The sequence below is a fragment of the Pleurodeles waltl genome, chromosome 5, assembly GCF_031143425.1.
Source record: "Pleurodeles waltl isolate 20211129_DDA chromosome 5, aPleWal1.hap1.20221129, whole genome shotgun sequence".
NCBI lineage: Eukaryota > Metazoa > Chordata > Amphibia > Caudata > Salamandridae > Pleurodeles > Pleurodeles waltl.
Genome location: NC_090444.1, coordinates 951,851,752 through 951,866,104, shown reverse-complemented (window position 1 = coordinate 951,866,104; position 14,353 = coordinate 951,851,752). Strand labels below are relative to the sequence as shown.

The window sequence follows — 14,353 nt, the reverse complement described above, 5'->3', positions numbered from 1 at the left end:
CGAGAGAGGCTCGGACTTATGGCATACATGTCCTTCCTTTGTGTTACTTTCATAGCGGCCATATGTGAATACCAAACAGTTTTTCTTTATATTAAAGCTTCTAAGCTGAAATCGAAAGCAAGAATCAGTCACTTGCAAGGAAAGTAAAAGAAGAAGGACTACGGACGCGAGGCTGGTTAGAGTCTGGGACAGTTGTATACTTTTTTTTTAAGTGCTGTGGGCGGCTGAGCTAACGTGGAGCTATGATGTTAGGACATGATATACAGGGACATTTGTTTCCATTAAAATGCGTGCTGCGTGGCTGGTTAAATATGGATCGTTTGCGCCTTCCATGGCTTTGATTACACTTTGCGGAATTATGGACAAAATAGCGGTGAATGAATTGGGTGTTTGGGCGTCTTTTGGAGACGCGGTTGCCAACAGAGTCGCTGCCCGTGGGCGGCGCCCGGGGGTGTGGTTTTGAGGGACACATCCGCCCCTTCTTCCAGTCACTGCACCGGGCTGCAGCAGTCTGTTGTGGAGCAGGCGGGGTCTGGGATGACTGAACGGGTGCAGCTGCCACTCTGTGCCCTAGCAGAGAGGAGCAGCCGGTGTGCCAGCGAGAGGCCCATGGATCAGCTACTGATGGCTGTGGCTCGGGATCCGCACGCCTCGACAGCTTTCTTGGTGCGGCTGCTGCAGAGCTCTCCTCTCTGATCCCGGAGCGCTGGCCGCGGTGCGAGTGAACCGAAGCTCGAGTCATGTACACGTTTGTGGTGCGGGACGAGAACAGCAGCGTCTATGCAGAGGTGTCCAAGATCCTCCTCTCCACCGGCAAGTGGAGGAGGCTAAAGAGGGACAATCCCAGATTCAACCTGATGCTGGGAGAGAGGAACCGGCTGCCTTTCGGGAGGCTTGGTAAGGACCATTCAGACAATGCTCCCGTCTCCTACCAGCTCAACACCCTGTGTGTTCATCCTCAACTCTCCCCAACAAAGGCGCACACACCCGTATTTCTACCTGTTTTTTACCCTACACTTGCCTACTTCTTGAAACAATATCAGATTGCTTGGCCATGGCATACCTTTCCCCACGCGTGTTCTTAATATTTCGAAGGAGATTCAGCACGTTTCGCTTGGGTGGGGCCCTTCCCTGCAAGAAACTGGGGAGACGTGGTCTATAATAAGTCACGATGGGAGCGGGAAGTTGTCTCGAGTCGCGACATATATAATTTCCCCTGACTATATATCTAAACGGTTTATTCGGTCTAACGTGTACTCATAGCAGTTAAGTGTTACAATCCCTGTCGGACTGCGTGACACAAAGAACGGTCTCCTTTTGGAATCCTTAATGTAGATGATGTCATTCATGGTGGTAGGAGGGACATTTTCAGGGTAGGAGGTTTCTTGGTGTTCTGACCACCCGCTTTAGGGGCCACGTTTTAGAAGGGATATTGTACATGTTAAGAACAATCTCTTCCGAAATAGATGCTTTGCATGCTTGGTATGTCTCACAAAGAACTGAAAAGTTTTTTTTTCTTTTTTTTACCGTGTTTTTCTTATTACACCTCTTGATTCGCCAAGTTTGCTCAAGTATCCTGTTGTCATTCCTTCTGTGTTTGCATTTATTATTCTCTTGTATTTACTTATGCTTTTTTCAGAATATGCTAGATTGCGACACTGCCAATATCCATTATTTCTTTGTCATTTAAACATATTCCATACCACTCATTTTGAAGTCCTCGACCTTTTTTTCGGGGGACCCATTTTTTTGAAAGTCATTAAGCCGACATCAGATCTGCACTGCATTGTCATACTGACTTGCTGACTGTATGTGTGAAGCTGCCCCTCATCTATCATCGGGTGAGATGGCACACAATATCAACTCTCAATCATTGTTACAGAAGTAAAAGGCTGTTTTAATAGAACAGGTCTGGTAATTTTATTATCAAACTTTGGCAAATGCCGTACAAAACTAACCAGCCTCCCTAATACTTTGAGAAAAACCTAACACGCTGCCCACCCCTCTAAGAAGCCACCCCCCAAGAGATGACCCTTCTCACCCTAACCTTATACCCCAAATCCTGTACCCTTCTGACATGCTCTCTGTCTTCTGTTGTAACCCTTGCTCCTCCATCCCTTTGATCCTTGGTCAATATTCCTGACCTCCTATTGCTCTGCCTTTCTAACCTCCTCCCATCCAACAAATGCCTTCTAGCCTGCTCAATACCAGATCAGTCTACCAGCAGCAAAGCTTGCAAGCTTCATAAAGACCTGTATCAAAAAAGCTCCAAGCTCAAATTCAGTACTTCTGAACCAACTAATAAAATTAGCCATAAAAAAAGGGGGTGAGTAGGAGGGATGACAAACCGTAACCAAGCCCTGCCCCTGGCAGTGACAATGACCAGAGAGGCCGTCCACAAACTTCCTCAGCATTAAAAAGCCACCTACCCACCCTTACTAACCAATCGGGGCACAGATCATTCTTGGACCACCACCACGCCCGACTATCCTGTGGGGACACTTTGCAATCCCATCTCCCCCCAAGCCCCGTCAGTTGAGATGGCACAAAATAACAACACTTAACTATTGTTAATGGGGTAAAAGGCTGCTGTATTAGAACATGTCTGTCAATTTTATAATCAAACCTCAGCAAGTGCCTTATAAAACTAACCAGCCTTACTAATACTTTGAAACACACCTAACACCCAACCACCCCTCTAAGAAGTCTCCCCCCAAGAGATGACCTGTCCCACCCCAACCTTGTACCCCAAATCCTGTATCCCTCTGACATGCCCTCCACCTTCCGTTGTCATCCTTGCCCCTCCATCCCTTTGGTCCTTGGTCATTATCCCTGATCTTTCATTGCCCTGCCTGTCTGCCTCCACACATCCAACAAATTTATTCTAGCCCGCCAACCAGGAAAACTCAAGTGTTTTCTTGCCTTACCAAAAGAACCATGAGAGCAATTCCGTTTAAATTTAATCCCACAACCTCTCTCTGAATAGGTCAGCAATTTTCAAACGCAATTCCATGATGTCAGATTCATTGCCTAAGCGAAACAAATGTACACCATCCGGTCTAAAAAGCGAAACGCCTTCTTGCACAGTATCTGCATGCCTCAAAACAGAGATATCAAATGCAACACAAAACCTTCTCATCTTGCCGTTTATCTTCTTCCTCTGCTTCTCAATAGCACCCTGATTCCTTGCCCTCTCCAATTTTTCCCGGGCACTAACTGTCCAAAGAATGTGTGTACCAGCACATTTTATTGAATCCTCTTTAAATCCTTCTTCATTACTTTCAACAAACCAATCCCCGATAAACCAACCAGATCATTTTTCTACAAGATGTAAAACTAACAAATCTGGACAAAACCTCCTGGCAACTTCTTAGAGACCTTACCCAAAATCTCGCTCCATCTCTTCCGACTTTTTCTCAACCACCAAACCACTACTCGAGCTCCATCCAACCCCAGCTGCAGCCCAAAATGCAGAGACTCTGCGTACTTTGCCGCCCAATGGACCAAGGAATGACCCACTATCAACACCAATGCATGGCCGTGCAACACAGACTGGAAAAGAAAACACATTAGCAACCTCCAACTGATACAATGCATAACATTCATTAAAGCTTTTAGAATATGTAATGCCTTAAACCAGGCCAGAACGGACATAACACTTTATAGCAGTTAGACCTCATCTCCCTACATTCATTATCCTTTCCTTCGAGAGACCTCTCTGTTTCTCCTCAGTGTCTGCTCTGATCCTAAAAGAATGTGAGCCATACTCTTGTGACTCAACCTACCTACAGCCAATTTCAAAATGGCTAAAACCTGACAAGCTGTCAGTTTAGTCCCATCTTCATGGATGAAAACATGAAGTGTTTTGCTACTTAGAAAAAGACAAAAGTAAAACCGACGCACTGGTGCAGAGTTCTTCTTCAAAATAACCTAATGACCTGACATTGGTACAAAATAAGCCCTCCCTGCTTCTTATGCTCAGCAATTTTCCCACAACACCCCATGAAACCTCCAAACCATACAAAACAAAATTAAGGCCACTTCCCAAAAAGAAAAACAAATCCCTTCCAACTCACCAAGGATATCAACCCAGTAACTTACAGTATATCGGTCTCCTTTTGTCTGGACATGCACCACCCTCCCTCACCCAACTGACCACAATTTGTTTGCAAACCTCCCCTCCATAGGATCATAACCCCAGAAAATCTTGCAGTGAAAGGAAATGCTCACCATCTTACCCGATATTGTCACTGCTGAAAGGCCCAAATCAATCTGTGCCATTATAAAGCGTACCACATCCTCTCTCTGTCGCCAGAAAACCAATGGCCCTTCTCCCCCTCATGAGGGCACCAGATTGTACAAATTTGAACCAAGCCTGTGAATAATTCTTACGAGTGGCAACAGCTAGTGAGTTCTCAATCAATTGTAACATCCTCATTCTTTCAATGTCCATAGATCCCGCAGCATCTCTATCTTCTCCTCCTCCGTTCCAGCTGCAAGCCCACAGAATCTCTGCCAAGAGATAGCTCTTCAGCTATATCATTATTTACCCCATGTACTTATCTGGCATTAAACAAAATGTTAAACTTTAGACATCCCAACAGGAAAATTCTCAACAACTTCTACACTTTCTCATCCTGAGCTTTCTGCGAAATCACCAGGTTAACCTCTGTTTGATTGTCAACATGAAAAAACACCCATCTTGTTGGCTAACTTCTCGTCCCATAACGCCGTCGCCACCACCAAAGGGAAACATTGCAAGAATGGAATGCTGTTTTGCTTCCGCCCATGCTGTAGGCCACTGTTATGCCTCCCAATGTCCATCCGAGAAAAGGCAAAAGACATGCACTCCTGAGGCATCAGAAAATAGCTGCATCTGCTGCAACCAATACTCATCTTTGGAACACACAGTAACACCATTGAAGTCATTTAAGAATGAAATCCCAGTCCTCAAATCAGCCCAAATGCTTGCTCGCAAATGCGCCTTATGATGGGGCACAACCACACCACTCACAGTGAAATCAAGTCATGTACAAAAGGCGCAGCCAACTAGCTCCACTCAACATGTAAAGTTCAAATGCCCTAAAAGGCATTGCTGTTTCCTCAGTTCCAACCTTTTACAGCTCACCGCTTCTTGCAACAGCAAATTCAATGCCTGAACGTTGTCTGCAGGCAAAACGAAAATCCAACTCAATACCCAGAAATGTAATGCACATACTTGTGCCTTCCATCTTCTCTGGGGCCAAAGGAACTCCCAGCTTGTGCATTGCAGCCTGGAAAAGCTGCAACGCCCTCAAACAGTCACCTGATCCACCTCTGCCAACAATAAGAAAATCATCTAAGTAGTGAGTAACCTGACACATCTCACTGAACTGAAAGAAACATTGCAAAAAGTGTACTAAATGTCTCAAACAAAGAACAAGACACTGAACAGCCCAGCAGCATCCTATCTATGTAAATGAGACCATCAAACTGTAATCCCAACCAAGAGAATACCTCTGGATGCACTGGTAACAGACTAAACTGTGACTGAATATCTGATTTTGCAATTACAGCCCCATACTCCACAAAGCCTCACCAATAATGGCCTCATCCACAGAGGCGTAATGAACAAATGAATTTTCACTAGGTGTGAAACGGTTAACAGACTCACCAAGGGGCCAAAATAAGTCATGGATTAACTGAAACTCACCTTGCTTCTTCTTTGGCACCACTCCTAAAGGAGAGATAGTCAATTCAGGGAAAGGCCAATAATCATAAGGTCCCACAATCCTTCCCTGAGACACCTCCTTAGTCAGTTTTTTCTCACTGTTTCCAGGTACTCCAAAGCAGATCTCAAATTCTTCGCCAACCTACGTTCTCTTGAGTCCTGAAAACGTAGCCGAAAACCCCAATACAAACATTTTGCCTCTTGTTGGGAATACAACTGCAACCAGTAACTAAAAACTTGAAACCTAATAAATGTAGGCTCCTTTTCCTGCCACCTTTTGCATCTGACCGACCCTTATCTGTCCCCCTAAATTGAGCTCCCTGCCATCCCCATTGTGCGACCCCAAAACATTGCACCACAGGATATCTCCCTTTGAAGTTCGCAGTCATGCCTGAATCTGCATTGGGACGTGTACTGGCACCACTTAAAGGAGCAGCAAAACCCATTTTGTGACAATTGACCTCATCCAAACTACCCACCCAAAACTGAGTGAGGCGACCTGAGAGGAATTGTATTGCACTGGCAAACCACTAACAATGTGAACCACCAGTATACTCTTAGCAGACCGCAACCACTGCATCCACAACTCGTTATCAACTCTACACCTCTTAATTATATACTGAAACAATCTAGTCTATGCTAGTCTGCTCAATGCCACTGCACTCTAACACCACTACTCTGTGCCATCGCTCTCTACCCTGAACCACTCCAATCTACGCTACTTCACTCCACTCTTAAACAATCAACCCTTTGCCACTGCACTCTGTTCCGCTTTGCTCCAGACCACTGCACTCCACTCTACACCGCCCTATTCTGCACTAATCTGCTCTACACTATTGCCCTCTTGGCCACTCTACCCTAAACCACTGCATTCTAAGCCAATGCAGTCAACACCACGTCACTCAAAACCAGTGCATTCCACACCACTTCACTCTACGCCAACTACACTGCACTCTATGCTACTGTACTCTACTCTGCAACACTCTATGCTACTACATTGCACGCCACTTCACGCTACCCCGGTCTAGTCTACTCAGCACTACTGTTATCGCCAGCGCTTCTCTCAGTACCACTGTATTCTGTGCCAGCCTACTGTGCGCCCCTTTACTCTGCAAGACTGCTCTCTCCACCACTGAATTCAACTCCTTTCTACTCTCTGCCACTGCTCTCTATGCCACTGCATGTTAAGCCACTCTACAACATTGCGTACTATGCATCTGCACCAGTCTACTCTGCCCCACTCTGTTCTGCACCACTCACTCAATGCCACTCTTTTCTGTAACATTGCATGCTATGCCACTGCATGATGCACCACTCTACACCATTGCACTCTACATCACTGCCCTCTGTTCTACTCTTGACCACTGTACTGCACACCACTGCAGCACTCTACTGTGCACCACTCAACTATACGCCACGCTCTGGCACACTACGCCACTCCACTCTTAATCGCTCCACGCCACTCTAATCTGTTCTGCACCACTGAACTCCATGCCACTGCAGTCTACACCGCTCTACTTTACACCACATCACTCTGTCACTCTGCACCTCAGCACTCTACCCTGCACCACTCCACTCCACTTTACCCTAAACCAGAACACTCCCTGACACTTCACTGTACTCTGAAACAATTTACTCTACGCCACTGCACTCTACTCTGCAGCACTCTACGCCAATGCATTCTACCCCACTTTACTCAAAACCAATGCACTCTATGCCTATCTACTCTGCAACACTGTGCTCTACTCCACTTCACTCCAGGCCGCTCTAAGACACTCCACTCTGATATTTCACTCTGACGCTGTACTCCATGAAACTCTACTCTATGCCACTCCACAACACTACTTCACTCTACGCAACTCCCTCTATGCCACTTTACTCCACTCTGTTCTACAGCACACTACTCCACTCTGGCACTCTATGCCACTCAACTCTACAACACTCTACACTATATGCTATTCTACTGTCCTGCGCCACTCCACTTTATGCCAGTCCACTCTGACAATCTACTCTGCTCTAGGCCCCTCTTCTCTACAACACTCTAAGCAATACAGTCTACTCCACTCAACTCTACGCCTACCACTCAACGACTCTCTACTCCCGCCATAACACTCCACGCTACTCCATTCCACTCAGGTCTACGCTATGCCACTCCATAGCACTATGCTGTAAGCCACTTTGTAACACTCCACGCCACCCACAGACTTTTAGTTCTGCTGAACAGCAGCCACGCTGGTGTACAACATGGCTGAAACATATTGGCAAAGCCAATAGCTTTTTTTTCTTTTATTTAATTTTTTTTATTGATTTCACAATATAAGCATGTAGGTACATTTTAGTAAAGGATTGACAGTTTGCATGTATTTTAAATCCCAAATCTTAGCTATGTTGAATATCACATACCAAAATCTCTCTTCCTGTTGCGGTACCTTAATAAATAGATACTCAGTGTTCCTTCCGTCTTGGTCCCTATCTCTTATCTGATGTAGTCTGGATACTAATGTCGAAGTACATAGTGAACGGTAGTGTGGTCTCGCCCTCGACAGTATACTGAGGTGAATTTAACATGTAACTTATGTAACTCTTAATTCCCCCCCCCCCCCAAAAGTCCGCCGCCCGCCAATCCCCCTCCTTGTGCTGAAAGCCCCCGCTGTTCTGTGATCTATACTACTGATGATTGTCGCGCAATAAATACCAGTTAAATGGTTCTGGCCTATGCCCTGGTTCCTAATTCAGTTGTCTGGCGAGTGTATGGGGGAGCTGTCTCGGCATCCGGAGGGGGGCGAAGCTTCCGACTCTGCTTCTTCCGCCTTGGTGTGCGAAGGCTCAGCATGCAATGTGGCCATTAGCTGGGCAAAGCCAATAGCTCTTGCATAGGTGAGAACTATTGGCTTTGCCAGTGCTTGTTGCCTTTGTCACTGGAGTGGTGCCTACTGCCCACTCATTTAAAGTTCCCCTGCAGTGTTCTTAACTTACCTTTGGCCTACATGATGACTGTGTATAGCACCAAGCAGCACGTGATACGTGTGTGTGTGTTCTGGGATGTGTGCATGCCTAGGCATAGTACATAACAAGACCTGTGAGTTCTATTTCGGAAGCTCAAGGCCTGGAAAGGCTAGTTGGAGGTGAGGACTGTATCCACCTGACAGGAAATGTTCATTGCTGACATTCCTGAGGGCTGGGCTCGGAATGTACGAACTGGAGGAAGAGGAGTATAGCATCCTCCGTGCACATCAAATGTCTTTTTCATTTCAGGAAGAGCCAGAGTTACTGGTCATTTGAGATGGTGGGTCTGGTAAGTTTGGGACTGTAGGACCAAGGAATCATGGTGGAGGGGAATCTTAAAGCGGTGGACCTTTTTGGGACATATTTCAGTGGACACAGACAGCCAGATATAATCCCCAGTTACTTATTTGGCTTGTGTTGTGGGTCATTCAAAAATGAAACCACTCATGCTGTGGCAGAGTGTCCCTTTTGCAAAGGGCAAGACAGAGGAGAGAGCACTTCAAATGATTCCACGCCCACAACACAAATTTCAGAGAACCAGCCACAAAAACACTTTTGTATCTGGATATGTATTATAAAAGTGGGAGTATAAATCCCACAAGCTGTTGATTTGCATAGAAAAGATCATCACAGCTTCTAGCTGCTGTAACCAGGACTGGGGACCAAGATCTGTTGGTCTCCCAGTTGGTTTAGGGTCCATCACAGAGGAAGCCAAGAACACTTACTATGTGCCTGCCAGCCAAGACCAGTGTTCCCTGTGAGGAGGAAGCAAGAGCTTGGAGGGAATGAGGCCCTGTGGAGATCCTGGCAAGTGGGTCCTGGTGAGCAAAGTGTGAGGCGGGACTGTTGTGAGAGGGAGCTGTCCTCCCTCTTGTGGAAGTTGGTGACCCCCACCATGGACACCGAGACGTTTGGGTCACTCGCCTATTACTTTGACCATGTTATGCCAGAAGGGCATTACTAGGACTGTTAGGACCATTGAACTAACATCATTGAGGTGGCTGCCCTTGATGGTGACCCCTGTATTCCAGGAGGGAGCCACTAGCTCCGTTGGGGTTGTCACATGGATCGGAAAAGTTCCCTTGATCATCAGCGGGACTTGGAACAAAGAGCAAAAGACACATCACTGTTAATATCCCAACACCTTCCCTGTACAAACTGAGAAGAAGAAGTCACCTGGAATCCGCGGTTGTCTGCGACCATCTCAGCACACCACTCCAGCTGACTTGTGATGACGCCATGCATCATGCTTATCAGTGGAGCATGGGCAAGTGCACTCCAGAACGCTTCCTTATGGTTCAGCTGGGTAAGACTGGAGCTGGGCCAGCATGCCTTTTGAGACTTACACAAAAGTGGCATATTAAAGCCATATGGAGCTGAACTTTCAGAGCCAACATATGGCTTTGTTACGCTTTGCTAGTGATGGTAGCACCTGAGGGGTGGCCTCCCGTAAACCACAAGGTACACGTTTGTTAACATAGAGGTGGGAGAGGGAGGATCCAGAGGACACTGCATAGGACAGTAGTAGAGCTCTCGTACTGAGAGACTGTAGAGTGTTTTATTTAGTATGCTGTAATGTACTTTGTGAGTGTAGTAAATCATTCTTTGTTTACCCAAAAGTAACTATTGGATTGGAAAATCAGATTATTGGGGGTCACTGTTTGTATTTTGAGTCTTGTGCCTTTGCTTATCTTCCACCTACATCCCGGAAGAGGCATAGACTATGTGACCCACACTACCACTGAGATTCAAGTGCTGAAGGGGTAATACTGGGTCCAGATGCTCAAGACCCACAGTTGTTAGGGGCATCAAGAGTTAAAATCCACAACCCACTGTAGTTGTTCCCAGTAACCCTGCTTGTCCCATGGCCATCTGAAAGGGGTTGTAACTTTCATTCATCTAATTTGCTCATGATCTATATGTGAATAAGTGATTTGACAATGCAGAATTCAAGTTGGGTATTGATCCTTGTGCAGCTGGAATCTAGCAGCCATGGCAGGGAATGCTATCGATGATTCTGAACATGTTCTAGTAAACAATAGTATTTTTTGGGCTGAAAGGTAATAGGCAAGGATATCTGGAATGAAGGACACCATAATAGGTAATGATTTGGGGTCAGCTGAGGCTGGGAAGAAGAAAGTTTCTGTTTTGGAGGTTTCAAGCAGGAGAGACAATAGAGCAATCCAATGGTGGATAACAGTTGTACAGTTTGATATTTGAATGTGGAGTTGGGGCGTTTTGAAAGTACTTAGGTTAAGTTTTATTGGGCATCATTAAAAGAATTACAAGATAGTTTGTACTGAAAAGGGTGTAAGGATGTCTGACTTCTTCCAGTTACGAAGGCAGCTCAGAATCATGGCCTTAAAAAACCTCTTGGAGTGGATTTCGAGGCTATGGGACTAAGGCACCTAGTGTGAGGGTGTCAAAGTTTGCTTCCAAAGTTGCTTGATTTGTTTTTAGTCAGGAGAGCTTAGTTGATAAGGCAAGGTGATTGTGAATCGGGTTGCTTATATGGGAAACTAATCTAGAAACTTTTTTTGTTTTGTACTGGGCAATGTAGGTTTGGTTGAAACAGCAGAAGGTTATGTTCACTTGATAGGTGATTGATGGCATTATCTGATGGAGACGGATAGAATTTGGGCTGTGAAAGGTTGAGTTGATTAATGATGAGCACGCTTTCAAGAGGATTGCCATGCGAGTGCTTGTAAGAGATGTGTATTTGTGAGTCTGAGGAACATCAATGAGGTGAAGAGCAGGAACAAGGGCTAGTGATGAAAGGCTGGGTATATAACTCAAGGGCAACACTGTGATAGATGGAGTGAAAGTCGAAGTGCTGGTTGATTCATTGTCACCTTACATAATTGTTGCATGAGAAATCTTGTCAATAACTTGCAAAAGACCAGAAAGGGTTTTTTCTGATTTTAATACAAGAAGATATGGCATTCCTAATATATACACATTAATTAGTTTTCATACAGGGGGATCCTACTTACAAAAGCAGGCGAACAAAGTCACGACCTTGAAGGTAGAATCAGTGCTGGGATTGGTTTAACAGGGCACCGACTGAAACCTAGATTGTATATAACAAATGTGCGTGTTTGTCAGTTTTATTACAGGTAGGTTGTAGTTTTCAAAGTATGTTTATTTAGACATTTGTCTAAACTGAACAATCAAATACTCAATACTTGCTACTTACGATACAGCAGAAATTCCAATATAAAACCAAAAAAAAAAAAAAAGTTAGATTTTGGATACACACTTGGCCTCTCTACCAATATGTACTTTTTCAGCATACCACTGTAAAGATGTGTTGTGTAAATATTGTTTTAGATTCAAATTTAATATTAATGAGCTTGGTGAGAGTTGATTGAGTTTTCTTGCTTGAAGCAATTGTTTATGTATTTGGTCTTTTTCTTTGGGTTCTTTGAGTTGATCTCTTATGTTTATTTAATTGTAGCTAGGTAATTATTAATTTTGCATTTAAGGGTGCTTTTGCTAGCATCCCATCCTATTTCTCTAGAGATGTCTTGGTATTCATTTTTCAGACAAATAAGTCTCAGAAGTTGGTAACATGTTGAGTAAAGGACTTGTTGCTTAAGAGAGTCATATTGGGTTGTGATACACACTTATTCCAGGATTCCTTGTGATCAATATCAGTGCATGGTCCAATAAAATACTCAGATTGATTTCTTTGTCTATTATGCAAAATTGATATCTTAAGAAGTCAGATGGTTCTTTAATGACGGTGGTGTGTGTGTGTGTGTGAATGAAATGTGCATTTTTATTTATCTGGGTTTGCTAAAGGAGATATTTGCATAATGACTACATTGTCCCTCTTGTTCTTAAAAGCTTTTTGAAATTCTGTTATTGTTATTGTTGATGCCCAAATATGTGTGTGGGATTGGGATCGAGGGGGGCATATTAGGGAGTGGGGCTCAGCTGAGAGACCCGGGTTGGGGGACATAATAGATCCATGGTGCACACTGACACTACTCTTAAATTGATGTCCTTGAACATATGAGGGATGGGCACTGCGTCAAAGCGTCATAAAACACTTACATACATGAAGAGGAGAGGGGTCCACATTGCTATGTTACATAAGTCACACCGTACTAGGGTGGAAGCAGACCGCCTCCATAAACGTTGGTGGGGGCAACTGTTAGCCACTTCGCGGACCTGTCATTGGTGCTGGCACACAGGAGAGTGATGATAGCCTGGAAAAATAACCAGGGGCCCAGGCTGGCCATATGTGTAGTGGACGTTACACACTGGGTGAGGGCAGAAGAAAGAGTGATACAGAGGGAGCAAATGAGTGGATTGAGGCGCAGACCAGTAGCCCCCATATGGGCAGAGATGGTAGACACCTGGGAGACATTAGATGCTGCCACAGATGATAACTCTCGAGGGGACACCGGTTCAATACGAGCCCCTGGCCTATCCCCAGTGGTCATACACACTTGGTGGAGACCCTCCCCTGCCCGTACACGGCCTGCCTAGCGGTCTCCCTTGACCCGGCTCCCTCTCACCCTCCTTGTGCTTGAGATAAGGGACCCACCGGACAGCGACCAGTGGCAGGGCATGTAGAGATGCGCAACGATCCGGCAACTGCAACCACAAACCAATGGACGTTTTACATAGGTATGGGCAAGTTAATATTTTATCCGAGTATTTAGTTATGTTTACTCGTATTTCTTTATTGGTCTACACTATAGGGGAAGACAGATATACAGGTGTGTAAAGCTATAATTGATGAAAAACAACTCCCTGTCTCGCAAACATGCCACTGAGACATTGAGACACCTAAGATGTTGTCATTCCAATTCTACATGTTGGGATGACTGCAAAAAAGTTATCTTGAGGTAGCGGTATTATAATGCATGTAATAGACACTTAAAGAATGTTCAGTAAAGTGAATGATATACCCACGTACCATGCTATGGCTTTGTGAAAACAGATATGCAAACATTGAAATACCAATAAACAAATTTGTTTAAAAAAAATAATAATAATAAGCTTTTTGAAATTCCAATCACTGAAGTTACCTAGGAAACTGTTGTAGCTGTTGCCAATGATTAGGTTTTGTTCATGTGTTCCTAGGGAACTTCTAGCATTCTCCTGCATATCTGGCACACTGGTAGTATCACATGTTGATGAGAGAGCATCTTGTTTTGGTTTTGAGTGATTCCTTGTACCTATCTCCCAGTTTTGTCCCATTTAGAGGCAACAATGGATGACTTTAACCCTTGTTGGACAAAAATGAATTGCAACTTCATACTTTTTGTTTTTGTCTTTGTCTTTTGACCATGTTACATAATGTTTGTGTTTCAATAAAAGTATAGCAAATTCTCTGTCTTCCAGGTGTGTATCTTGGACAAAGGTAAGACTTGTAGTTGGTGTGCTCTGCAAAGTACACGTAATTTGAATGGACATTGGTCTTGCAGTGTAGGCGTCTCTTGGGAGTCAGTGATATGTGGTGACAGGATCTAGCAGAGGGGTATGCTGCCACAATCCTTGACTTTAGCTGATAGTTCTTATTCATTGCTGTGATCTTCTAGTATTTGATAGTGCTTTTGTCAGTGTGTGCCACTCCTGTGTGTTGCTCTGACAGTCTCTAGGGTCACAGCAGGCAGAGGAGCC

The 14,353-nt window shown here is 44.7% G+C and overlaps 1 protein-coding gene across 1 annotated transcript in view; it reads left to right on the top strand.

Annotated features, from left to right (window-relative positions):
* Positions 1-506: 506 nt before the first annotated feature.
* The window catches only part of TTL (tubulin tyrosine ligase), a 209,116-nt gene continuing 195,269 nt past the window's right edge, over positions 507-14,353 (top strand). The window contains exon 1 of the mRNA XM_069235070.1: positions 507-897. Within this exon, the coding sequence (XP_069091171.1) occupies positions 741-897 (157 nt within the window). The 5' untranslated portion in view covers positions 507-740. The remainder of the gene's footprint in view (positions 898-14,353) is intronic.